General features: G+C 46.6%; 2 protein-coding genes across 2 annotated transcripts; one reads left to right on the top strand and one right to left on the bottom strand.

Moving 5' to 3' along the window:
* The first annotated feature begins 1,841 nt into the window (after nt 1-1,841).
* Nucleotides 1,842-21,258, top strand: BPHL (biphenyl hydrolase like). Its single transcript, XM_054164350.1, has 7 exons — nt 1,842-1,961; nt 4,705-4,808; nt 7,089-7,255; nt 10,076-10,229; nt 13,747-13,878; nt 19,053-19,176; nt 21,150-21,258. The coding sequence occupies exons 1-7, from the start codon at nt 1,873-1,875 to the stop codon at nt 21,235-21,237; spliced, it is 858 nt and encodes a 285-aa protein (XP_054020325.1). The 5' UTR covers nt 1,842-1,872; the 3' UTR covers nt 21,238-21,258.
* LOC104303198 (tubulin beta-1 chain) lies at nt 21,257-24,151 on the bottom strand. The gene is made up of 4 exons (XM_054164349.1): nt 24,053-24,151; nt 23,410-23,518; nt 23,178-23,288; nt 21,257-22,767 (listed from the first exon to the last, which is right to left on the bottom strand). Exons 1-4 carry the CDS (start codon nt 24,107-24,109, stop codon nt 21,707-21,709), a joined length of 1,338 nt encoding a protein of 445 aa, XP_054020324.1. The 5' UTR covers nt 24,110-24,151; the 3' UTR covers nt 21,257-21,706.
* Between the last annotated feature and the right edge of the window lie 518 nt (nt 24,152-24,669).

Here is a 24,669-nt window from a genome sequence, read left to right as displayed (position 1 = left end):
CAACTGCTCCTGTTTACAGGATGGAGATCAAACTCAGCTTTGAAATCATGAGACCACCTCACACTGACATGTCAGCACTTGGGCACTTCTCTTTACAACTCCCTGAAAGGAGGTTGGACCTAGGTGGCAGTTGGTCTCTTGTCCCTACTAACAAGTGGTAGATTGAGAGCAAATGCCCTCAAGTTGCACCAGAGGATATTAAAAGAAAAATTTTCACTGAAAGGGTTTTCAAACATTGGAATAGGCTTCCTAGGGGGGCTGACTCTCTTCTAATTTACCAAGTGGTGAGCACCCCATGGAGAGGAGTACTTTTGTCACTCAAGCTTCACATCCTGTGAGGTCTTACCTGTGAAGGCCCCATTGCCCTTAAAATCCTTCTCTCTTTTGACCTTGTGCAACCATTTCTGCTAGACATGGTACTACCTTAAAACAATCACTTATACAAATACCTGAAGACTCAAGACCTTCTGGTATCACTGGGGAGCTGAGCAGGTTGAACAGTTTGAAGCTGTAAATTCACACTGTTTTTGTCCCCAGATCAACTGTGACATGCATCTAGCCTTGGAAGGGTCCTGCTTTCACAGCTGCATCCGGCGGTATTGCCCTGTGCTCCTCGAAAGCAGCTCTTTGTCACCTCTCATGGTGAAACTGTAAGGGCTTGTAGATGTCACTAAGCACGAGTGAAGGCAGCTTGTCCTGATGGTGGATTGCTTGTAATTAGCCATACTAAAGACCTTAGTCTTAAATGGTTTGATCTGCTCAGGGGATAAGCTGAACCAGTATGCTCACACAGCTGAGTTAATCTCTGTGCTGGGATTTGTTATGACTGTCCTCCAAGACTCGTTAGTCCCATGCAAACAAATGGCAATGGAAGAGAACCCCAAGCCCCACTACCCACAAGCAAGGCAGAGCTTCCACAGAATTTCAGCATGGTGGGCATTGGGACTTCTGGGGACCATCTCATCCCACCCGCTGGCTAAAGCAGGGTCACCCGCAGCAGGTTGCCGAGGATCACAATGCTGAGGCAGGTTTGGAATCTCTCTGGAAGAGACTCCACAACCTCACTGAGCAGTCTGTTCTGGGGCTCCAGCACCCTCGCAGCAAAGTTTTATCTCATGTTTAGGTGCAACCTCCTGGGTTCCAGTTTGTGCCTGCTGCCCTTTGTTCTGTCACTGGGCACCAGAAAGAGTCTGGCCCCATCCATTTGTCCCCCACCCTTTTGCTATTGGTCATCATTGAGAAGATCCCCTCTCAGTCTGCTCTTCTCACAGCTACACAGCCTGAGGTGTCTGAGCCTTTCCCCCTCGGAGAGATGTTCCAGTCCCACCAGTATCTTCATATCCTCTGCTGGACTCTCTCTAGTGGTTCCCAGTCTCTCTTGAAGTGATGAGCACAGAACTGGACACAACACTCCAGATGTGGCCTCACCAGGGCCGAGTAGAGGGGGAGGAGAAGCTCCCTTGACCATCTGGCCACATTTTTCTTGGTGTGCCCCAGAATACTGTTTGCCTTCTTGGCCACGAGTGCATATTGCTGGCTCATAGGGAGCCTGTTGTCTGCCAGCACCGCCAGGCCCTTCCCATCCGGGTGTCGCAGCTGCGACCAAGGGTCACACTGCCTGTGGGGAAGACGACTTGAGAGGAGGGAGGCGGGACGAAAGCGAAAGCCTCGCCCCCAAATAATGGCCGTCCTGTCTCGAGTGACACCGCCGGCGGCCAATCAGAGCGAGGACAGCGTGCGGGCTGGCAGCGCCAGGACAGAGCGGCAGCCCCGGCGGGCAAGGGAGGGGGAGAGGAGGAGTGGCGGAGGCGGCCTCTGCCGCTTCTCCGCTCTCCCCTCCCCTTCCCCGCCGGGGTGGCCTTAGTAGGCAAAATGGTTCGGACGGGCCTGTGCCGGGCACTCCGGGCGCTGCAGCTGCTGCAGCCGCCGCTCAAATCCCGGGGACCGGCCGCCTGCTACGGGTAATACTCACAATCGCTTCCTTACCCCTCTTTGCCCTGCTCCATCGTCCGTTCCATCAGCCCGCAGCTTTCGGAAGGTGACATCTGACAGGCCCAAGTGGTGTCATTATTCGGGGAGGAAGGGGGGGGAGGGGGAGAGGACGGGGGCGGAGGGACGGGACAGCGGTGAACAAGGTGATTTAGCAGTTGTGAGGGTGCCAAGGTGGGGATGCTGACGGTAACCTGTTTCTGCAGTTGGCTGAGGAGCTTGGTCTGGCTTGGGAAGGAAGAAGCCTTTTCCTTAGATGCTTTCTCTTTGCGGCAAGGAGCTGTGTAAGCCCCACAGCCCTTTCTTGTCAGTGTCTGTCACTATTCCTTCTCCCAGTCCATTTCCCCCTGTAAGGCCCCTTCTGTCAGTGTCTGCCACCCTCCCTTCTGCCATTTCCCCCTGCAAGGTCCCTGAATGTCCTCTGACACCTGCGATGGTGTTTCTTGGGGGCTGCCAAGACATATATAAAATATATAATACTGCTTATTCTGCAAATCCTAGTAAGGAAGACAGACATAATACCATCTTACACACACACACACAGGGATAAAAACTAGGTTGTATTGTAGCGCTGCTGGAACAGAAAGGTAGTTCCCAGTTTAAGATGTGCTGCTACAGAATATGAGCTTGAGTGTGGCCTCCAGTAAGACACAGTACAAGATCATAGAATCATACAATTGTTAGGGTTGGAAGGGACTTCGAGGATCATCTAGTTCCAACCCCCCTACCATGGGCAGGGACACCTAACACTAGATCAGGTTGCTCAGAGCCACATCCAGCCTGGCCTTAAAAACCTCCAGGGATTTGGTTCCTACCATCTCCCTGGGCAACCTGTTCCAGTGTCTTACCACCATTGTAGTGAAGAACTTCTTCCTAACATCCAATCTGAATCTACCCATTTCTCTTTTTTTCCTTTCCCCCTAGTCCTAGCATTACCTGACACCCTAAAAAGTCCCTCACCAGCTTTCATGTGGGCCCCCTTAAGGTACTGGAAGGACACAATAATGTCTCCTCAGAGCCTTCTCTTCTCCAGACTGAATAGTCCTGACTCTTTCAGTGTGTCCTCATAGATCTGCCTATTCTGCATCTGTGCTGTCTTGATAAACCTAGACAGTACATATCCAGCACTTCTTGGAGAGCTTTAAACTTTAACATTACTATTTCAGTTACAGAACAGTGGGTTGGGTTTTAACATCATTTGTGATCATGCCAACCAATACAGTCTTTAAGAAAACTTCACAGAAGCAAGGTCATCATGCTGAGAATACTCCTGAAGTTATTTCAGAAGTCTGCAAGGAAGATCAAATCTATCTTAGCTGTAGCCATTTTCTCATGACATTGAAATACCCAGCTCTTAGTCCAGAAAGAGTTGAAAATGCTGTCTATGTTAAGCTCCCAGTTTCACTGGACTTTACACCGAGACACAATCCAAAAGGACCAAAAAAGCTTCTCACAAACTCAGCAAAATTCTCAAGCTCTTGCCGTTAATAATTAACCTCCAAAAATGTAGAATTGTGTAAAATAGCACAAACAAATGAACAAACAAAAACCCAACAAACAAAAATCCCCCAGCATCTGAACTAGAAAAAGAGAATATACATCCTTTGTCGGTTCAAACTAGGTGTTGGTAATCTTAGGTAAGAACAGGTAACAAGGTGGCATTTATTTCTGGTGTGTTTGAAACTGGGAGTGGTTTGGGCAATTATGAATCAGAATACAAGAAAAAAAAATCACTACATGAGCTGAGTATAATGTTGTGTATTTAATATTACTTAAATAATATTAGTTGTTACTGCATTATTACATGTGTTTCCATTGCAGCCCATTGGTCTCCTTTCCTTTTACCTATTCCCTTTCTCAAAGGTGGGAGACACTGGCTGATAGAACAACAACTTACCTACTTAAACACAGTTAATCACATATTCCTATGAAATCTAGTAAGAACAAGGTGCTCATTTGCTGTGGTGAGAACTGAGAACTAGGGTCTAGAGCACAAATATTCTGAGGAGTGGCTGAGAGAGCTGTGGTTGGTTGGCCTGGAGAAAAGGAAGCACAGGGGAGACCTCTCTCTCTACATTCACCTGAAAGGAGGTTGGAGTCTGGTCCCATCATTTTGCTCCCCACCCTCTGGCTACTGATAAGCATTCAGAAGATCCCCTCTCAGTCTTCTCTAGGTTAAAAAGCCATAAATTTCTCAGCCTTTCCACATTATAAGGTGAACACCGGAATTTCAGAAGTTCTGCTGAGGCAGAATGAGGTTTCTTGTCTACTAGATTTCTTTCAAAGCATTTCTATAGCCACCTAAAGCTGCTTTTATGTTCTCCTTATATCTCAGTCAAGACTTCCCCCCCCCCCCCCCTTTAAGTCATTTAGATGCATTGTGAAACCTAAATACAAATGCTCACAAATGGTCACAATTTGGACCATTGGGTTGGATTGGTTGATAGGTTGGACGCGATGATCTTGAAGGTCTCTTCCAACCTGGTCTGGTCTGGTCTGGTCTGGTCTATTCTATTCTATTCCATTCTAATTGAGTATTTCTCTGCTCCTGACAAGTATTTTATTTAGTCTTCCATACACTCACAAAAGACAAGTGACCCATTTAAATCTCATTGTGTTGTCATTAATATCTAGAGAAAGTGATTATTCCATATTCCTTGAGTGACCATGCAGGAATGAGAATTAACTCTGTTTCCCTTTCTCTTTCCCCATCAGTACTTCAGTAACATCTGCCAAAATCCAAGTGAACGGAGTCCACCTGCACTATCAGCAGACAGGAGAAGGAAGCCATGCAGTTCTTCTGCTCCCTGGCATGCTAGGTCTGGAGATTTTGTCTTGTCTTTGTAGAGCAACCACCTTTTTTGACAGCCTGTCTCAAGCCTGAGTGCACAAAACTGTTTTGTATTGTGTGCAACTTTGGCATTAAAAGATTGCTGCACGGAGAGGAAAAGGCAGAATTATTTCAACTAGTTCACAGCATTTGAAGACTTAATTTATCTCACTGAGCACCTTTTGTGCAAAGTCTTGATTTGTGTAACAGTCACCCACGTTTTGGGACTTACATGTGCAAGGGGAATGTCCAGCACATGTGGCAATCAGCTAAACAAGGTGCAAAATCACAGAACATTAAATATATCAGGTCTGCTCCATTTGACACAGGGACTGAATTACAGATTCTTTTTAGAAACTAGATGTGTTCCCAGTGAATTAACAGACATAATGCAGCACTTGGTGAGGGTTGGAAAGGACTTCTGTGGATTGCCTAGGACAACCCTGCTGCTAAACAGGGTCACGCACAGAAGGTTGCCCAGGATTATAATATCCAGGCAGATTTGGAGCCTCTCCAGAAAAGGAGAGTTTACAACCACTCTGGCACCACCTCTAGAAAATAGTCGGGCCCCATACTTTTATCCCTGCTGTTTAGCTCTTGATCAGCACTGAGAAGATCCCCTCTCAGATTACTCTTCTCCCGGCTAAACAGCCCCAGACCTCTGAGCTTTCCCACCTCAAAGAGACGCTCCAGTTCCCTCAGGAACTTTGTAGCTTCTGCTGTTCTCTCCCTAGTACTTCCTAGTCTTGAATTAAGGAGCCCAGAACTGGACCCAGTACTCCAGATGTGTCCTCATTGGGCAGAATAGAGGGAAGGAGAACCTCCCTCAACCTATTGGTCACACTCTTCTTAATGCACCCCAGGAGACCATTAGCTTTGGCCACGAGGGCACGTTGCTGGCTCATGGTGTCCACCAGTTGTAATATTATTTTCATTAGGTGCACATTACTACTGCTCAATTAGGATTATTACAAACAGTACTAGTTAGGCTTAGTATCTTTACCATTATTAAGGTTATGGTTTATTATCTTTGGGCAGCATGGCAAGGTAAGCTTTATGTTCCAGCTGTCACCTGCTTCTTCCCTTTGTACTAAGTGTTCACTATTACTGTGCACTACTTACAGTGTTAACAGAAAAAGAAATGTCATGGCAACCAGCTATATGATTTTAGCTCAAGAGAATTAATTAGTCTCTAGATTATTTGTAAACTAGACTAAACTAGGAGTGATGTTTCTCTTTCTAATGAGAAAAAGCCCTGAGAAAACACAGCCTGCTGAAGATGAGCCAGTGTGTGCCCAGATGGTCAAGAAGACCAACAGCATCGTAGCCTGCATCAGCAACAGTGTGGCAATCAGGACTAGGACAGTGGTTGTCCCTCTGTACAGGACACTGGTGAGGCCACACATCAAATGCTGGGTTCCATTTTGGATCCCTCACTCCAAGAAGGACCTCAAGGTGCTGGAACATGTCCAGAGAAGAGCAACAAAGCTGGTGAAGCATCTGTACAACAGGTCTTGTGAGAAGCAACTGAGGGAATTGGGGTTGTTCCACCCAAAGAAAAGGAGATTCAGAGGAGACTTCCCTCTCTACAACTTCCTGAAAGGATGTTGGAGCCAGGAGTAGGGGGAGTGTGCGTGTGTGTGCCAGTCCCTTCTCCTTAGTAACACGTAAGGTTTAGGTTGGACACAAGGAACAATTTCTCCCTTAAAGGGCTGTCAAGCCCAGGAACAGACTGCCCAGGGCAATGATGCAGTTGCCATCCCTGGAGGGGTTTAAGGGCTGTGTAGATGGGGTGCTGAGAGACATGGTTTAGCAATGAACTTCACAGTGTTGAGTTAATGTTGGACTTGATGATTTTAAAGGTCTTTTCTAGCCTGAATGATTCTGTGACCTGAGTAGAAGGTGATAAAATTATCACATGACCATAATGCAAATAAGAAAGGACTTGCAGTCTTACCTTCATGTGAGTGTTTGTAGAGATCTAGTACCACTGACTGGAGTACCTCAGCTCTTAATCCTTTGAAGGCTTAAGCCACTGATAAAAGCAGCTGTTCTGCATCAGGAAAACATCCGGTTGTGGCTAATTTTGGTAGCATGCACGTTGGAGAAATCACAAGTTTAGCTGTCACTACTGTCCCCTCAGCAATGAAGTATTTAAAGCTCAGCTCCAGGCCCCAGTAAGTCACTTCCAACCAAAACCATTCTATGATTCTGTGAGTGCTACATTATGTATGTTTCATGGTGTAACAAAAAACTGGTGATGTTTCAGGAAGCGGCCAAACTGATTTTGGACCACAGCTGAAGTCTCTGAATAAGCAACTTTTTACCATAGTTGCTTGGGATCCTCGTGGCTATGGACAGTCCATTCCTCCGTCTCGAGACTTCCCTCCAGATTTCTTTGAGCGGGATGCCAAAGATGCTGTGGATGTTATGCAGGTAAATCTATTCTATACCTCTCCTACGAAGGCAGGCTAAGAGAGTTGGGGTTGTTTAGCCTAGAGAAGGATGTGGGGAAAACATACCTTTCAGTACTTGAAGAGGCCTGTAAGATGAGGAGAGACTTTTTAGCAGGGCCTGTTGTGATTCAACAAGGGGTGATGTGTCTGAACTAAAACAGGGAGATTCAGATGAGATAGAAGGGAGAAATGTTTTACCGTGAGGGTGGCAAGACCCTGGCCCAGGTTGCCCAGAGAGGCAGTAGATGCTCCATCCCTGGAACCATTCCAGATGAGGCTGGAATTGTTATTATTTCTGTATATTTCTGTAACAAGCAGCAATCCTGCAGAAACTCCTTTGAAACTGCAAATGCAGCCTTCCTTGAGTGTTCTGCATAGCAAAACAAAGTAAATCTGACAGTAGACTCAGGATTAAGGCCTAGTTTTGCCCTCTAACCATAAAAGCAATCTCTCTGCACAGTATATCATCAATTTCTTTTGCCTTGCTAACAAAGAAAATAAAGATGCTGCCAGAGATAGGTGACAATTTTTTTGTGTGTAAATGGCTGTAACCCCCATCCCTGCCTCTGTTCCAATCCTAATAAATGCAACATAGAAACCAGAGCTGTCCCTAGAGAGCACATAACCATGTAGCTTCCAGTCCATCAGGGTAGCAGCCTGCCCGCCTCAAAAGCTGCCAAAAATAATGAGACATTGTATTTTATGAGATAAGCTTGTAGCAAGGAGGTAGTCAGTTTCTTTCTCCCAGATAAGGAGCAACAGAATTAGAGGAACTGGCCTCAAGTTGCACCAGAGAAGGCTGACATTGTACATTAGGAACAGTTTCTTCCCTGAAAGAGTGGCTAAGCCCTCAAACAGGATGCCTAGGGCGGTGGTGGAATGGCTGTCCTTCGAAAGATTTAAAAGCCAGGTAGGTGTGGTGCTGAGAGATGTGCTTTAGTGATGACCTGGCAGTGCTGAGTTAGCAGCTGGGACCTGATGATCTTGGATATTCTGTGATTGATAGAAGTATCTAACAACAAATCATTTTAGCATAACCTAAAAGACTCATCCCAACTAGAATTTCCAGTCATCACTCCTGACAAGGGCTTTGTAACAATGCACTGTTTACATACATCATGTGGCCTACACTGAGCCAAACAACCCTCCATGTAGGTGGCTTCAGAGGCTCCTTCAGATGACTCTGTCTCTGCAGGAGCTGAAAGTGTTGCAAGGTCTCTATGAAGTAACTCAGGCTGAAACTGTGCACCATGACGCTGGTGACACTGCTCTCTATCACCATACATGTTCTGTGAAGGAGCTTGCTTGACATAAAAGGAATATCATGCAAATAAGCTCACTTTGCAAATAAGTTCACTCCATATCAGTGCCTAATGCTGCAAAGGCCAACAGCATTAAAACAGTCATGGAAATAATTAGTGTGGATATTTAAGAGGTTCTTGATGTTCAGAGCTGCTGTCCCAGGAAAAGGATGAGCTTGGGCTTCTCCATGATTTTGTAGATCAGCTGCAGCCCTTACTTGTGATATGCTCCCTGTGCTCCAGTTGAAGCACACAGTACAGAGTGCTGTTGTGTTGCAACTCACTGGTGTAAGCTACTTCTGTCACAATGTATGTGATCATCTGATTGCATTTCACACAGGCCTAGATGGAGGAGACAAATGGATGGATCTCCAAAGAGATTTGGTTCGCTCACAGGGCAAAGGCAGCACAAAATCCACCCCCAGAACTGAGCTGTGCAACCTGCCCTCAGGATATTGGCAGTGTTAGGCAGAGGCTTGTACCATAAGTAATTCAAGATGAAAACCACCAAACCTGTGTGCCATATCCAACACATCTCTTGCATTGCATTGGCTTTTGGAAGGCTCCAAAGGCTAAATTAAATTCCTCCTGCTGGAAAGGCATCCTGAGACAACTCAAAGAATGCATCAGGATAATGACTAGTAAAGAGAAGTGCTGGAGGCAAACAGATCTCAGCTGAAGCATTGGCAAATAACCTGTCATGAAGAACAAGAATTTTAATCAGCTCTTCCAGCCATCAGCACACTCTGAGATCCATAATTTGCTGTTGGCAGTAGGCAACAGCAAAAACTTAAGCTTTAGGAGCATTGCTGCCAGCTTCTGCAGCTTGCCAAGACCAGGGCAAATTTGTGATCAGCTTTTCTCTTTCCTTGCTGTTAGCTCTTACTTATGTCTTTTTTCCTTCTCCTACCTGTTTTCTGTTTTGTAATTAAGGCATAGCAGAGTGAAATCCAGTATTGAGCATTGCTACAGTGAGCCTCATACCAAAGAAGAAGCCAAAATCAGGAAAGAGATAAAGGTTGTCTCTCACTTGAGCATAGGTTTACAAGCAGACCACCACTGCCCTAGGCAGCCTGTTCTAGGACTGGACAGCCTTTTGGGGAAGAAAATTTTCCTATGTCCAACCTAAACCTACCCTGGCACAACCAGAGGCCATTTCCTTTCATCCTATCACTTGTTACTAGGGAGAAGAGATGAACCCCCACTTTGCTGCAACCTCCTTCTGGGGAGTCGTGGAGAGCAAGGTGGTCTCCCCTCAGCCTCCTTTTCTCCAGAATAAAGAACCTCAGTTCTCTCAGCTGCTCCTCAGAAGACCCATTCTCCATTATTTTTCTACTGCTCCTTGTGACCATAATAACAACACAGCAACTCAGAGAGACCCCAGCAGAGATCGTGAAACTCCCTTTTTCACACCCTTTCCATACTACAAATTCCAGTGCTTGTTATTTGCTCATAAAACCAGGAGATGATTTACTTACAACTTTCTTCTACAAATCAAGGCACTGAACTTCAAGAAGTTCTCTCTACTGGGCTGGAGTGATGGTGGAATTACAGCACTCATTGCAGCTGCAAGGTATCCAGCTCTCATCCACAAGCTGGTGGTCTGGGGAGCAAACGCCAGCGTTACTCAAGAGGATGTGAGAATTTATAATGGTATGTACAATCTGAATACTTTACCCTAAAAGAATTACTTTCATTTCTTCTTGACCTGGGGATCTTAGCCATGTCACATCTAACTGGAGAGCTGAGGACACAACAAACCTAAAGTAGCAGGGCACAAAATTCACGAAGTTCCTAAGGAGAGGGACAGGCTTAGAGCTGGGGTTGTTCAGCCTGGAGAAGAGGAATCTCCAGGGAGACCTTGCTGCAGCATTTCAGTGTTTGATGGAGCCAATAAGAAAGATGGGGACAGACTTTTTAGCAGGGCTTGTTGTTACAGGACAAGGAGTGATGGTTTTAAACTAGAAGAGGGAGATTTAGACTAGATGTAAGGAAGATGTTTTTTACACTGAGAGTGATAAGACCCTGGCCTAGGCTGCCCAGAAAGGTGGTAAATGCCCCTGGAAACATTCCAGGTGAGGCTGTATGGGGGTCTGAGCAACCTGCTGTGACTGAAGACATCCCTGCTGACTTCAGGGAGGTTTGGCTGGATGACCTTTAAAGGTTCCTTCCACCCCAGACCTGACTGTGATTCTATGATTTACGTCACAGTGAGAAACTCCCTAACAACTACTTCAGGGTAATACAACAGTCCTTTTAACAAGTCCTTACCACCTTACACCACTGAAAAGCAAAAGCTAGAAGAGCTTATCAGTGGTTTCCAGAGAGTCAATTTTTTGTTGCTGTAACAAATTCATGAGGATAAACTGCAAATAATATTATTTTCCCCAGGCCTGATTTCTATTCTCACATCTTGACTGACCTTCAAGCAATGTCCATAGAAAATCACTGAGCTCACACACAATGGTTTTTGCCTCTGGGGCCTATATAATCCATAGAGAGTAAGAAAACAAGCTCATAACTTACCATTTGAGTTCAGGGAGCAAATGAATCATTCAAGTAAATCTCTGAGGATGCCTTTCTAATTTGCATTCCTTTCAAGTTAATTACTGTGGTTACAAAACCTTTGCAAGGCAAAGAAACTTGGGATTTCTGATCCTTATTCCAATCACATGAAACAGAACCTGACCATTTGTCACTTTAAAGAAAAACAGCAAAACCTGGTATTTAACTCATAGAGAGACCTCATTTCCTTTTGAGACCAGAAATTCAAGGACTTAGCCACGCAGGCTCACAGCAAATGTAGCCCAGTATAGCTTCATTTAATCAGCTGGACTTTGATCTAGACCAGTAGTGAAATCTGACTGCTTCCTTCAGCTGAATTACAAGTGGTAGTAGCAGCATATTTTGTACTTCAGTAGGCAAAACGCTTTTTACCTCTGTAGAAGAGCTTTCTTTTGTATGTATGAAGTTTTTCTCCTACAGTTATGAAATGCCTATCAGTTACTATTAGACAACAATCTAAAATGTAAAAACAAACCCCAATGCTAATTAAAAATGTCTCATTTTACACTGAGCACCCACTGCAGTGCTGAACTGTGGTTTCTTCAGGGACTGGTGCTTTCCACATCACTCTCTGCATGATGAGGCTCAGAGCAGCAGCACAAGCCTTTCATAAGTGGACCATCAGCTCCAGTGAAGGGTTTGATAGGAAGGAAAGGGCATTTTTTTCCCCCTCCTCTTCTTAGATTAAGGCCAACCACAAGGATAAGCCAGTAGATTCTATAAGGGAAACACCTGTTCAGCGGCAGCCAGCCTGGGGTGAGCAAACGTATTTCCAACCAGCTGCTGTTATAAAACCCTTTCAGTCACTGCTCCCTTTCTCATTTGTCTGGACAGGTTCTGTTTGTTAATTAGCACCCACCTCCTTTCTTCCCTTAATTCTCATTTGAAACCAATTAAAAGCTTTGGTAGTGGCATGTATTGCTGTTTGATGACTCAGTGCTTTTTAGGTCTCTTTCAAGTTCTCTGCTATGCCAACACTGGTTTGGGTTTTAGCTGTACAGAGTTGTGCAGCTGAGATGTAGTTCAGTGCAAGTCACCCTTGTGGATATCTGTTTTGTGAACAGTGCTGAAAATTTGAAGGGGGAAAACTAGGTAAGTCAGATTAGACTAGAATGTCAGATTTATTTGTACAGCTTTAGCCAGCCTGCCATGAGTCACAGGACTCTTCTGAGTAGAGTTCTCAGTTTTCCATAAGACCATGGCAAACGTACCATGATATCAGCCTGCTGGAATGCCTTAGTAAGAGCTTCCTTCCTCTCAGTACTGGTAGGAGGCGTGGAAGAGCTTCCATCCGTGAGCCAGAGCAAAAGGCTGGAGGACATAAAGGGGAATTGTTATGAAACAGTCCCTTTTTTATACACAAGATATCTCCTGTAGCTTCTCTCCCACAAGCCCTCCAAGAAGAAACATCACAAGTTTTAGGACTGAGTCATAGAATCATAGAGTGATTTTGCTTGGAAAAGACCTTCAGGATCAAGTCCAACTATTATCCAGCCCTACCAAGGCTGGTGCTAAACCACGTTCCTCAGCACCACATTTCTGTGTCTTTCAAACACCTCCAGATACTCAATCATCTCTGATAGCACCCTATTCAAGTGTTTGAGAACCCTTTCAGTGAAGAAGTTTATTCTAATATCCAACCTAAGCCTTCCCTGGCACAACTTGAGGCCATTTCCTCTTATTCTATCACGTGTTACAACAGACAAGAGACCAGCCCCACCCGCAGCTGACTCCAGCCTCCTTTCAGGAAGTTGTAGAAAGCAAGAGGGTCTCCCCTCAGCCTCCTTTTCTCCAGTCTAAATAACTCCAGTTTCCTCAACTACTTCTCAGAAGACCTGTCCTTTGGTGATTATTTTTCTATTGTTTCTTGTGACCATAGTAACAAGACAGCAACTCAGAGAGACCCCAGCAGAGATCACAAAACTCCTTTTTTCTTTTACCCCCTTTCCATACTGCGAATTCCCTATAACCATCCCATGCAGTTTCAAGTTTGAGCTACACATCTGCAGTCCAGTCTGAAAACTTACTCACAATAGGTGTTGAGAGCCCCGGGTTGACTTGCTGGAACGTGTCCAGAGAAGGGCAACAAAGCTGGGGAGGGGTTTGGAGCATAAGCCCTATGTGGAGATGCTGAGGGAGCTGGGGTTGCTTAGCCTGGAGAAGAGGAGGCTCAGGGGAGACCTTATTGCTCTCTACAACTGCCAGAAGGGAGGTTGTAGCCAGGTGGGGATTGGTCTCTTCTCCCAGGCAACCAGCACCAGAACAAGAGGACACAGTCTCAAGCTGTGCCAGGGGAGGTTTAGGCTGGATGTTAGGGAGAAATTCTTTATAGAGAGAGTGATTGGCCATTGGAATGGGCTGCCTGGAGAGGTGGTGGAGTCACCATCACTGGAGGTGTTTAGGAAGGGACTGGATGGGGTGCTTGGTGCCATGGATTAGTTTATTAGATAGTGTTGGATGATAGGTTGGACATGATGATCTCGAAGGTCTCTTCCAACCTGGTCTATTCTATTCTATTCTATTCTATTCTATTCTATTCTATTCTATTCTATTCTATTCTTGTTACTGTAAAGGACCTAACATATTTCCATGGCATTTTATGTAGGTATCAGAGATGTTTCAAAATGGAGTGAAAAGGTCAAGAAACCGTTGGAAGAGATGTATGGACACAAGTACTTTGCCACAACCTGTGAGGCTTGGGTAGATGGAATATCTCGCTTCGCTGAAAAGCCAGGCGGTAAGGCTTTTGTAGAGTTAAACTGCAGCAGTTGTAGGAGTAGCCAGTTCTGGATAAAAATCTAGCAGCCAGTAAAGGAAGGAACTCTGTTCATGGCATTAAAAGCTGGGTCTGACTCACACTCTTGAATAAAGCAATTACTTTGTAGATGGTTCACAGAACCAGCAAAGGACAGGAGGAAAACACATTTATGGAAAGCATTAGCTGATGTGTCTCTCTTCTTATTCCACCACAAAACAGCATTAAAACACTGCTTTCCTGCAGACTGAGCAGGAGAGGTTCTGCTCCAGCTCCTCTCTGTTCCCTCAGTGTAGTTGGTGACATTAGGATATCCCAAAAGTGAGGTGTGTTCATTCCAGTTCCAGCAAGCAGGAGCTGAAGAACTATTTCAAACCTAGCAGAAAACAAGTTAAAAAAGAAGGAAGTTCAGGTTTTGAGATCTCACAATTAACAAAACACCTTTCAAAAACTCTCCTGGCATACCTTAGGTGCTTAAAAATACAAAATATACCCAAAAAAAAAAAAAAAAAGAAAGAAAAGGAGTTAAATTAGGCACTATAATTTTTAAATGTTAATCTCTGAAGATTCCTGCAGTTCCTTTGCATAGACTTTTGCAGCCACGGAGACTCTGAGCAATAACTGGAGCTCTGTTTTAATTCAGTGGAAAATTGCTTTCAATTTGTCAAAAGCAGAAACAAATAAACCAAGGAGGATGGAATTCTCTTAATGCATGTTTTTCTGTAGCTCTTGGAATGAAATACAGGAGGTGACACACACTACAAGGAAAACATTCCTTCATTGCCTATTTTTCCTTTGAGCTTTGCACAGGACCAGCAAGATGGTACTAGAATTTCTCCCAGTGGAGTCATGTAATGAATTATGACCTGATTTTATTTTACCCTTTCTGCCTTAAAGCTACTTTATTGTTAAATCCAAGCCCAGGCTAGTGACACTCTGGCTGTGACTTCTTTTACTGCCTATGCATACCTCAGACACTGTTAGCTGGAGTGTCCAAAATTGAAGACACATGGAGACATGTAACAAGGAGATGAATTACCCAGAGGCTCTGACTGAGTCAGACACTGGGAGAAGTGAAATGATGGCCAAGAAAGATGAGGAATTATCAGACTGCAGGTTTTGTCCTGGGGTAGCCTAAGGAGGCCTCCTTGGAATTAAAGTCAGGACACATTACATAAAATTTGCAGATATGGCAAATACAAGAAAAGGGGTTAATAAAATCTGTCAAGTGCAAGCCTCCTGCCAGAGCACGATCACCTACCTCAGATCATACAGGAATGCATCCAGGTGGGTTTTGAATATCTCCAGAGGGAGACTCCACAACCCACCCTGGGCAGCCTGTTCCAGTGTTCTGTCACCCTCATAGTGAAAAAAAAAATTTCCTTGTGTTTCCATGGAATTTCCTATGCCTCAATTTCCACCCATTGGCTCTTGTCCTGTCATTGGGCATCAGTGAGAAGAGCCTGGCTCCATCCTCTTGAAACTCACCCTTTACATATTTATAAACATGAATGAGGTCACCCCTTAGTCTCCTCTTCTCCAAGCCAATGAGCCCCAGCTCCCTCAGTTTCTCCTCATGAGGAAGGTGTTTCACTCCCTTAATCATTTTTGTGGCTCTGCACTGGACTCTTTCAAGCAGTTCCCTGTCCTTCCTGAACTGAGAGCCCCAGAACTGGACACAATATTCCAGATGCAGCCTCACCACAGCAAAGGAGAGGGGGAGGAGAACCTCTCTCGACCTACTAACCATACCCCAAGATACCATTTGCCTTCTTGGCCACAAGAGCACATTGCTGGCTCATGATCAACCTTCCATCCACTAGGACCCCCGGGTCCTTTTGCCCTTCCCTGCTCTCCAACAGGTCAGTCTCCAGCCTATACTGATACCTGGGGTTGTGCTTTCCCAGGTGCAAGACTCTATACTTGCCCTTATTGAACTTCATCGAATTTCTCCCTGCTCAACCCTCCAGCCTGTCCAAGTCTTGTTGAATGACAGCACAACCCTCTGGTGTGTCAGACACTCCATCCAATGCACACAGCACAAGTAACAAGCAGGAGGAACTGAAAGCCATTGTGCTGCAAGGCAAATATGACGTAGCATCCACAGAGATGTAGTGGGACAACTCATGTGTCTGAAGTGCTGCAGTTGATGGATACCAGCTCTTCAGAAGGGACAGACGAGGAAGGAGAGGTGATGGGGTGGCCCTCTATGACAAGGAGGGATATGTATAATCATAGTATCATAGGCTCATAGGATTGTTAGGCTTGGAAGGGTCCTCAAGGATCATCTAGTTCCAACCCCTCTGCTTAGTCACAGTGATGATGGGGTTGAATGTCTATGGGTAGAAATCAAGGGGTGGGCAAATAAGGCAGACACCATAGTGGTAGTCTGTAACAGACCACCCATTCAGGATGATGAGGCTGATGAAGCACTCTACAAGCAGCTGGTGGGGGATTTCAACTTCCTGGATGTCTGCTGGGAATACAATACTGCAGAGAGGGAACCATCCCAGAGGTTCCTTGTGTGGGTGGGCGACAAATTCCTAACACAGCTGCTGAAGGAGCCAATAAGGGAGGGAGTCCTCCTGGGTCAGCTGCTTGTTATCAGGGAAGGACCTGTGGGAAATGTAGCAGTTGGAGGATGTTTAGAAACAGTGACCTCAAAATGATAAGAGTTTTCAGTTGTCAGGGAAGTAAGGGGGGGGGGTGTTAGCAGAACAGCCACTTTGGACTTCTGTAGGGCAGATTTTGGCCTGTTCAGGAGGTGGATTGATAGAATCCCTTTAGAGGCCATCCCGCAGGGCAAAGGAGTCAGGGAGGGCTGGCAACTATTTAAGAAGGAAGTCTTAAAGGCACAGGCACAAGCCATCTCCATGTCCCAAAAGATGAACTGTTGAGGAAAGAGACCTGCATGGTTGAACAGAGAGCTTTGGCTGAAGCTCAGGAACAAGAGGAGAGTTCATGGCCTTTGGAAGAGTGGGCAGGCCACTCAGGAGGACTATAAAGATGTAATGAGACACTGTAGGGAGAAAATAAGAAGGGCCAAACCCCAGCTCAAACTTAATCTGGCTACTGCAATGAAGGAATACAACAAATGTTTCTATAAATACATCAAGAGCAAAAGGAGAGCTAAGGAAAGTCTCCATCCTTTAATGTGGGAGGAAACAAAGGATGATGAAAAGACTGAGGTACTCAATGCCTTCTTTGCCTCAGTCTTCAGTAACAAGAATAGTTGTTCTCAGGGTTCCTAGCTCCCTGAGCTAGAGACAGGGAAGGGGAAGGGAATGAGGCCCCCATGCTCTATGGAGAAATGGTTTGAGACCTTCTACAGCATGTAGATGCACACAGGTCTATGGAACCAGATGAAATCCACACAAGGATGCTAAAGGAGTTTGCAGATCTCACCAAACCTCTTTCCATCATTTTTCAGCAGTCTGGCTAACCAGTGAGGTCCCAACGGACTGGAGGTTAGCAAATGACATGCCCATCTACAAGAAGGGCTGGAAGGAGAGTATGGGAAGCCACAGGCCTGGCAGTCTGATTTTTGTGCCAGGGAAAGTCATGGAGCAGATCATCTTGAGTGACATTATGCTTCACACATGGGACAAGATGATTTGGCCCAGTCAGCATGGGTTTATGAAGGGCAAGTCTTGACTGACAAATCAGATCTCCTTCTATGATAAGGTGACCCACGTGGTGGATGAAGGAAAGGTTGTCAGCATTATCTACCTGGGCTTTAGCAAGGCTTTTGACAGAGTTTCCCACAGCATCCTCCTGGAGAAAATGACTGCATGTGGCTTAGACAGACTCATGCTATGTTGGGTGATAAAATGGCTGAATGGTTGGGCCCAGAGAGTTGTGGTGAAGGCAGTTAAATCCAGTTGGTGGCCAGTTACAAGTGGTGTTCCCCAGGGCTCAGAGCTGCAGCCAGTTCTTTTTAACATCTTTATCAAGGATTTGGATGAGGGGATTGAGTGCACCTTCAGTAAGTTTGCAGACACCACCAAGTTGGGCAGGCATGTTGTCTTCTGCTGGAAGGGCTCAGCAGAGACATCTGGACAGGCTGATAAATGAGCTGAGGCCAACAGTATGAGATCCAATAAGGTCAAGTGTTGAATGCTGTACGTGAGCCACAACAACCCCATGCAGCACTACAGGCTTGGGGAAGAGTGACTGGAGAGCTGCTTGGCAGAGCATGATGTAATTGAGTTGACTGAGGGCCAGCAACATGCTCAGGTGGCCAAGAAGGCCAATGGCTTCCTGGCTTGCATCAAGAACAGCATGGCCAGCAGGTCTAGGGATGTGATTGTTCCCCTCTACTTGGCAATGGTGAGACCACACCTTGAATATTGTGTGCAGTTTTGGTCCCCCCACTGCAAGAGCATTAAGGAGCTGGAATGTGTACAAAGAAGAGCGAGTAAGCTGGTGAAGGGCCTTGAACACAAGAGTTATGAGGAAGGACTGAGGTAACTGGGAGGCTGAGGGGAGACCTCATCACCCTCTACAAATACCTCAAAGGAGGCTGGAGCTAGGTGGGGGTCAGTCCCTTCTCACATGCAAAAAGTGGCAAGAGGAAATGAGCTCAAGCTGTGCTAAGGGAGGTTCAGATTGGATAGTAGGAAAACATTTCTTCACAGAACAAATTATCAGGCATTGGAACAGGTTGCCCAGGGAGGTGGTGGATTCACCATCCCTGGAGGTATTTAAAGGACACACAGATGTAGCACTAAGGAATGTAGTTTAGTGATAGTAGCTCAGCAGTAGCTAGGCAAGCAGTTGGACTTGATCTCAAAGGTCTCTTCCAACCTCAAGAGTTCTATGATTCAGCATCAGCCTTGGTAGGGTTAGACAATGGTTGGACTCCATGATCTTAGGTGTCTTTTCCAACTGAAAATCATTCTATAGAATGTGGGGCAGAAGTTCTCCATTTGCTTTATCCCTTTGTGCAAGTACCCATTAATGAAGCCAATTTCAGCAAAAACATTTTGGAGAAAGAGATATTGATTATAGTCCTAATTACACAGTTGTGTCAATTTCATGCTGTCCACAAGGAAGAGGCAATAGCTAGGACCCAGTGGAGATCACAGCCTTCTGCAGAAGCAGTTTGTGTTTCCTACTGTTTGAAAACAAAACATGACCTTCATTTTTCTCCCTAGGTAGTATCTGCCAAGAGCTGCTGCCAGATATTAAGTGTCCCACATTTATAATTCATGGAGTGAAAGACCCTTTGGTTCCACAGCCTCACGCAGAATACATTCATAAGCACATCAAAGGCTCTCGGTAAGTTATGGTGGCGTTTTTATCACTCATTGATGAAGAAATGAAGCAGTTCAAACCCACAATGTAAAAACCAAGAGGATGTGGACAAGGTGTCTGTGCCACAGACAGAGGTATTCTAAACTTCCTGAGCAAGCTGCAGTGCAAACAGCATAGGTGGATCTTTCTTGCCATATAATAATGTTTTAATTAACTTCTTGAAGTCCTTGTCCACCTAGATCCTTTTCCTTTTTCTACTTGACACAGAACAACACCCTAATATTTATCAAAACCAGTACCAGAACAAGAGGACACAGTCTCAAGCTGCACCAGGGGAAGTTTAGGCTCGAGGTGAGGAGAAAGTTCTTCACTGAGAGTCGTTCACCATTGGAACGGGCTGCCCAGGGAGGTAGTGGAGTCACCATCCCTGGAGGTGTTCAAAAGGGGATTGGACACGGCACTTGGTGCCATGGTTTAGTAGTCATGAGGTCTTGGGTGACAGGTTGGACTTGATGATCTTTGAGGTCTTTTCCAACCTTACTGATTCTATGAAAACAGGCTAACTACTTCTATGATGGCCATTGCATTCCTTTTACTGCAAAAGACCTCCCATCTATCCCATTCAGCTAGGCAGTAAAATGAAATTAAATGCTATGAACAGAGGTTCCCAGTTACTAGAGAAGCAGAGGATACTGATGTCTGCTCTGCCTGGTCACTGTGAGCTGCCTCAAGGATTTTGGTTTTCCAACAGTCCCATGAATTTTCAGTGTTCTCCATAAAAGGAGAATAAGAATAAATGTACAACTCTGCTGAGAGATGCTACTTTATCACCAAGAAAAATCTCGAGCCACCATCTGCTTCCTTGGAAAAGCCCAGAAATGCTTCCTATAAAAAGGTGGGGCTTCATCAGCTGAATTTTCCTCATGGATTTACACACAAATTCAAGAGTGGTATTATTGCTTAACAACGCTGTGATGATTAACATGGGAGGAAATAATTAGGAGCACAAACCTCCTTACTATGAATGCAGAGTATACAAACTGCTTTATTCTGAAAAACTCAGTGATGTTCATAGGAATTAATTACACCACAGGAAAGATGAGAACAAGAAACCTTCCCAATCACATGCAGGTAATTGACTCCATGTCTGCTGGTTAGTACTGCCACATGCCCTGCTCAGAACACCAATCATTGTTAAGTTTGACTGAACTATGAAACCCTCCAGCTGCTAAGGCAAATCACAAAACCTGCATCAGTATCAGAGAGCTCCTAAGGAAACACTGTTAGGAGTTGTTAGGCAATAAATTGTGATTCTCTGCACATCCTCATGCTCCTCAATGTGTGTCCTCATCAGAAATCAGACTAACAGTGTTAAAGAAGTGTTAGAAGTACATACCTGGTGTGTCAAGTTCTTCCCAGGTGGAAAGCAGTGGCAAGTAGTGTTTTGGGCTTCTCACGCTCATGTCACTATTAAAGGTTGAACTTTCTCCACGTGCTACTTCTAAGCTGAAGAAGTCCTGCCTTCCCTTTTACCTTAAACTAATTAATTAATTTACTTTGGGATTGTCTTTTTCCAGGAAGACTAGACAAAGTTCAAGCACTAACTAGGTTTGGGTAGTGACAAAATCTACACTTCTGTAGTGATCTCTCCAGTGTCTTCACTACCCAGTGCAACCTCTCAAAGAGGCAAAACACTCATACTTCACCAGGATGCAGAGCTCTGGAATCCTATTTTCATTGCAGACTACCAGAAAGATTCCTAGAAACCAGCCCTAAAGCAGGGCAAGCAACGTGCTCATTACTCTTGCTGTGGGGCTCACATTCTGAACCACAGAGAGAGGGAGAGAGTGGACTTGCTTAAAGCAAGAGTTCTGTACTTCATTTGGAGATGCTCTGCATTTGGGGAGCCAAGATCACGGGAAAGACAACAAATAACCACTTATGCTCACAGCATACAGATCTATAGTCACCATTGGATTATTCTTTTTTCTCTTAAGATTGCTTCTCATGCCAGAAGGAAAGCACAACCTACACCTACGCTTTGCAGAGGACTTCAACAGGGAAGTGGAAGATTTCCTACGCTGATGTGAACTGTAATAGGCTGGAGGTGTTTAGTCCTCAGGAACTTTATTTGGCTATCCATTTTCATTCAAGCTACACGTAGGCTTGAATCCCATAAGATAAAATAACACTGATTTATATGAGAAAAATACACTGAAAATACATAAACCTCAGTGGATCAAAGTACACCACATCGCGCTACAAGATCTATGTGTCTTCAAGGTTCTTACATGTGGGCCAGATAGATGTTCTTTGTTCAATAAAGTGCTAAGAAAGAAAACATGATCTAGAATACATGCCTTTATGCTCTCTTACCATTAAAGGACAAAACCATGGTAATAACAGGGATTAAGGGCTGTTACACCAAGAAACCTGTCAAAGTCACAAGCTCTAAGATCACTGGGGACACATCTTCTAGAGAACATGCTTCACCACCATTAAGTTATTCAGTACACATGCCTGCTTTACAGAAGTTGCTTTGATATCAGGGGGCCTAAGCCTCATCCTCCTCTCCTTCCTCTTCAAACTCGCCCTGCTCATCAGCAGTGGCATCCTGGTATTGCTGGTATTCAGAGACCAGGTCGTTCATGTTGCTCTCGGCCTCTGTGAACTCCATTTCATCCATGCCCTCACCCGTGTACCAGTGCAAGAAAGCCTTGCGCCGGAACATGGCGGTGAACTGCTCCGAGATCCTCTTGAAGAGCTCCTGGATGGCCGTGCTGTTGCCGATAAAGGTGGCGGACATCTTGAGGCCGCGTGGCGGGATGTCGCAGACGGCCGTCTTGACGTTGTTGGGGATCCACTCCACGAAGTAGCTGCTGTTCTTGTTCTGCACGTTGAGCATCTGCTCGTCCACCTCCTTCATGGACATGCGGCCCCGGAAGATGGCAGCCACCGTCAGGTAGCGGCCGTGGCGGGGGTCGCAGGCGGCCATCATGTTCTTGGAGTCGAACATCTGCTGCGTCAGCTCGGGCACCGTCAGGGCGCGGTACTGCTGGCTGCCGCGGCTGGTCAGCGGGGCAAAGCCCGGCATGAAGAAGTGCAGCCGCGGGAAAGGCACCATGTTGACCGCCAGCTTGCGCAGGTCGGCGTTCAGCTGGCCGGGGAAGCGGAGGCAGGTGGTCACGCCACTCATGGTGGCCGACACCAGGTGGTTGAGGTCCCCATAGGTGGGAGTGGTCAGCTTCAGGGTGCGGAAGCAAATGTCATACAGGGCCTCGTTGTCGATGCAGTAGGTCTCGTCCGTGTTCTCCACCAGCTGGTGCACGGAGAGGGTGGCATTGTAGGGCTCCACCACTGTGTCCGACACCTTGGGGGAGGGCATGACGCTGAAGGTGTTCATGATGCGGTCAGGGTACTCCTCCCGAATCTTGCTGATCAGCAGGGTGCCCATCCCGGAGCCCGTGCCACCGCCCAGAGAGTGGGTCAACTGGAAGCCCTGGAGGCAGTCACAGCTCTCCGATTCCTTCCTCACCACATCCAGGACAGAGTCCACCAGCTCGGCACCTTCCGTGTAGTGCCCCTTGGCCCAGTTGTTGCCAGCCCCACTCTGACCTGGGGAAGAGACCACGAGCAGCATGCTACGTTAGCAGCCAAGGAACAACAGAGAAAATACCACATCTCCTGCCCCATAGGGTTCATATAAGCATTGAATGAATTGTAGAATGATTTGGGGTGGAAGGGGCCTTGAAAGGTCCTCAAGTCTAATCCCCTGCAGTAAGCAGGGGCATCTTCAACTACAGTAGGTTGCTCAGAGCCCCACATAACCTGACCTGGAATGCTTTCAGGGATTGGGTATCTACCACCTCTTTGTGCAACCTTGGCCAGTATGTCTCCACCTTCAGTATCAACAATTTCTTCCTTCTGTCTCAACTGACATCAACTGAGATGGTCTGGCATTGACCTGGCCCAGCATGAACATGACCCCTCCCACTTTTAGATTCTTCCATTGCACAATTACTCACCAAAGACAAAATTGTCAGGCCGAAAGATTTGTCCAAAGGGGCCAGAGCGCACAGAGTCCATTGTGCCAGGCTCCAGATCCACCAGGATGGCACGGGGGACGTACTTGTTACCTGCCAGAAGAACCAGAGCAGTGTCACATATGGTCTGTTGTGTGCTCTTCCATCTCCCTGTGTTTTCATGGAGAGACAATGCTCTCTCCATCACGAGTACTGTGAAATCAGAGCAGCTTACCAGCAGCTTCATTATAGTAGACATTGATCCTCTCCAGCTGCAGGTCACTGTCCCCATGGGAGCTGCCAGTGGGGTCAATGCCATGCTCATCACTGATCACCTCCCAGAACTAGAAGAAATTGTTGGAGAATAGCAATTACCACCTAGTGCCAGTCACACACACCACTGCAGGCAGGTCTCTATATCCCATAGTCTCCTCCTCTCCTTTGTACAGAAAGGCAGCTGCCCATGTTGAGGCAGGTCAGTACTCAAGGGCTTCTCTGGCCCTAGCATCTGAGTTTACAACGGGCAGAGCAGCAGCTGGTCATTCTTTCCTAGCTTGAATTCACAGGCTATCTCTGCTGGCTCGTCTTCCATTGTCCAGCTACAGCTCCGTTCTCCATCCACCACAAGAAGATGGCAACATCCGTTGCACATTCACGGAAGGGCTTACCCGCAACGCTGAGCATCTCCCGTTCCCTCCTATAGTGGGGAGGCAGCAACTGTAGCCTGGCCACATCCTACCTCCGGCAGCCACGGCAACCAGCGCCGCGGTGCCTTTGAGAACCCGGAGTCGCTTTTCAGCTAGGGGCCAGGGCTGCTGCTACCCGCAGGGAGACATCCTGGGGCCCTACAAACCTCGAAACCCCCTCCTCGCCCGTACCTTGGCGCCGATCTGGTTGCCGCACTGCCCGGCCTGGATGTGCACGATCTCACGCATGGTTCCAGCCTCCGCTTTCTCCCCCGGCTCCCGCACTCGCCGCTGCAGCAGCCGCGCCCCGCGAACACCCTTAAATGAGGCGCCGCGCCGCGCCCCGCCATGACGTCACGCCGGAGCGGCGCCCGGCCAATGGGGGCGCGGGGGCGGGGCGGGGCTGCGGCATTGTCCTGCCGCGGTGGGGCGGGGCGGGGTGGAGTCTGTCGGGACGGACTCGTTTTGGCTGGGACCGACCTCTGGGGTGCTCGGGTCCAAGTGCTGCCTAACTGCCAAGTCTGGTGTTAAACCATTGTGACACGTATAAACGCCCTGACAGGCACAAAAAGCTTGACAAAGGGCCGAGGCTTGCTAGGAACTGATGAAGATCTGCTTGACTCCTGGCAGACATTAACTAGCCCTCAGGGCCCACGCCTGACCTTGCTTTTGTGTTGCTTGGAGGACTCAGCCTTCAACTCATTAAGAAATTGCAACCTAGTGCACCCTCAACAGGGTATAAATGGAACCCACTAGGAAGACACTGGAGAGAGGGAGTCTCCACACAGCAAGCAGCCTGGCAGCTGGAT

Source organism: Dryobates pubescens, chromosome 9, assembly GCF_014839835.1.
Source record: "Dryobates pubescens isolate bDryPub1 chromosome 9, bDryPub1.pri, whole genome shotgun sequence".
Taxonomy (NCBI): domain Eukaryota; kingdom Metazoa; phylum Chordata; class Aves; order Piciformes; family Picidae; genus Dryobates; species Dryobates pubescens.
Note: the sequence above shows the minus strand (reverse complement) of the source record. Positions and strands in the feature narration are given on the sequence as shown.

What these genes read in the sequence shown, in the direction of transcription:
- BPHL (XM_054164350.1), top strand. Translation starts at nt 1,873, where the DNA reads ATGGTTCGGACGGGCCTGTGCCGGGCACTCCGGGCGCTGCAGCTGCTG. An exon ending in ATGCTGTGGATGTTATGCAG is followed by an intron (nt 7,256 to 10,075) that starts GTAAATCTATTC and finishes CTACAAATCAAG; the next exon opens with GCACTGAACTTCAAGAAGTT. An exon ending in AAGCACATCAAAGGCTCTCG is followed by an intron (nt 19,177 to 21,149) that starts GTAAGTTATGGT and finishes TTTTCTCTTAAG; the next exon opens with ATTGCTTCTCATGCCAGAAG.
- LOC104303198 (XM_054164349.1), bottom strand. Translation starts at nt 24,109, where the DNA reads ATGCGTGAGATCGTGCACATCCAGGCCGGGCAGTGCGGCAACCAGATC. An exon ending in GCAACCAGATCGGCGCCAAG is followed by an intron (nt 23,519 to 24,052) that starts GTACGGGCGAGG and finishes AATTTCTTCTAG; the next exon opens with TTCTGGGAGGTGATCAGTGA. An exon ending in GCCTGACAATTTTGTCTTTG is followed by an intron (nt 22,768 to 23,177) that starts GTGAGTAATTGT and finishes TCTCTTCCCCAG; the next exon opens with GTCAGAGTGGGGCTGGCAAC.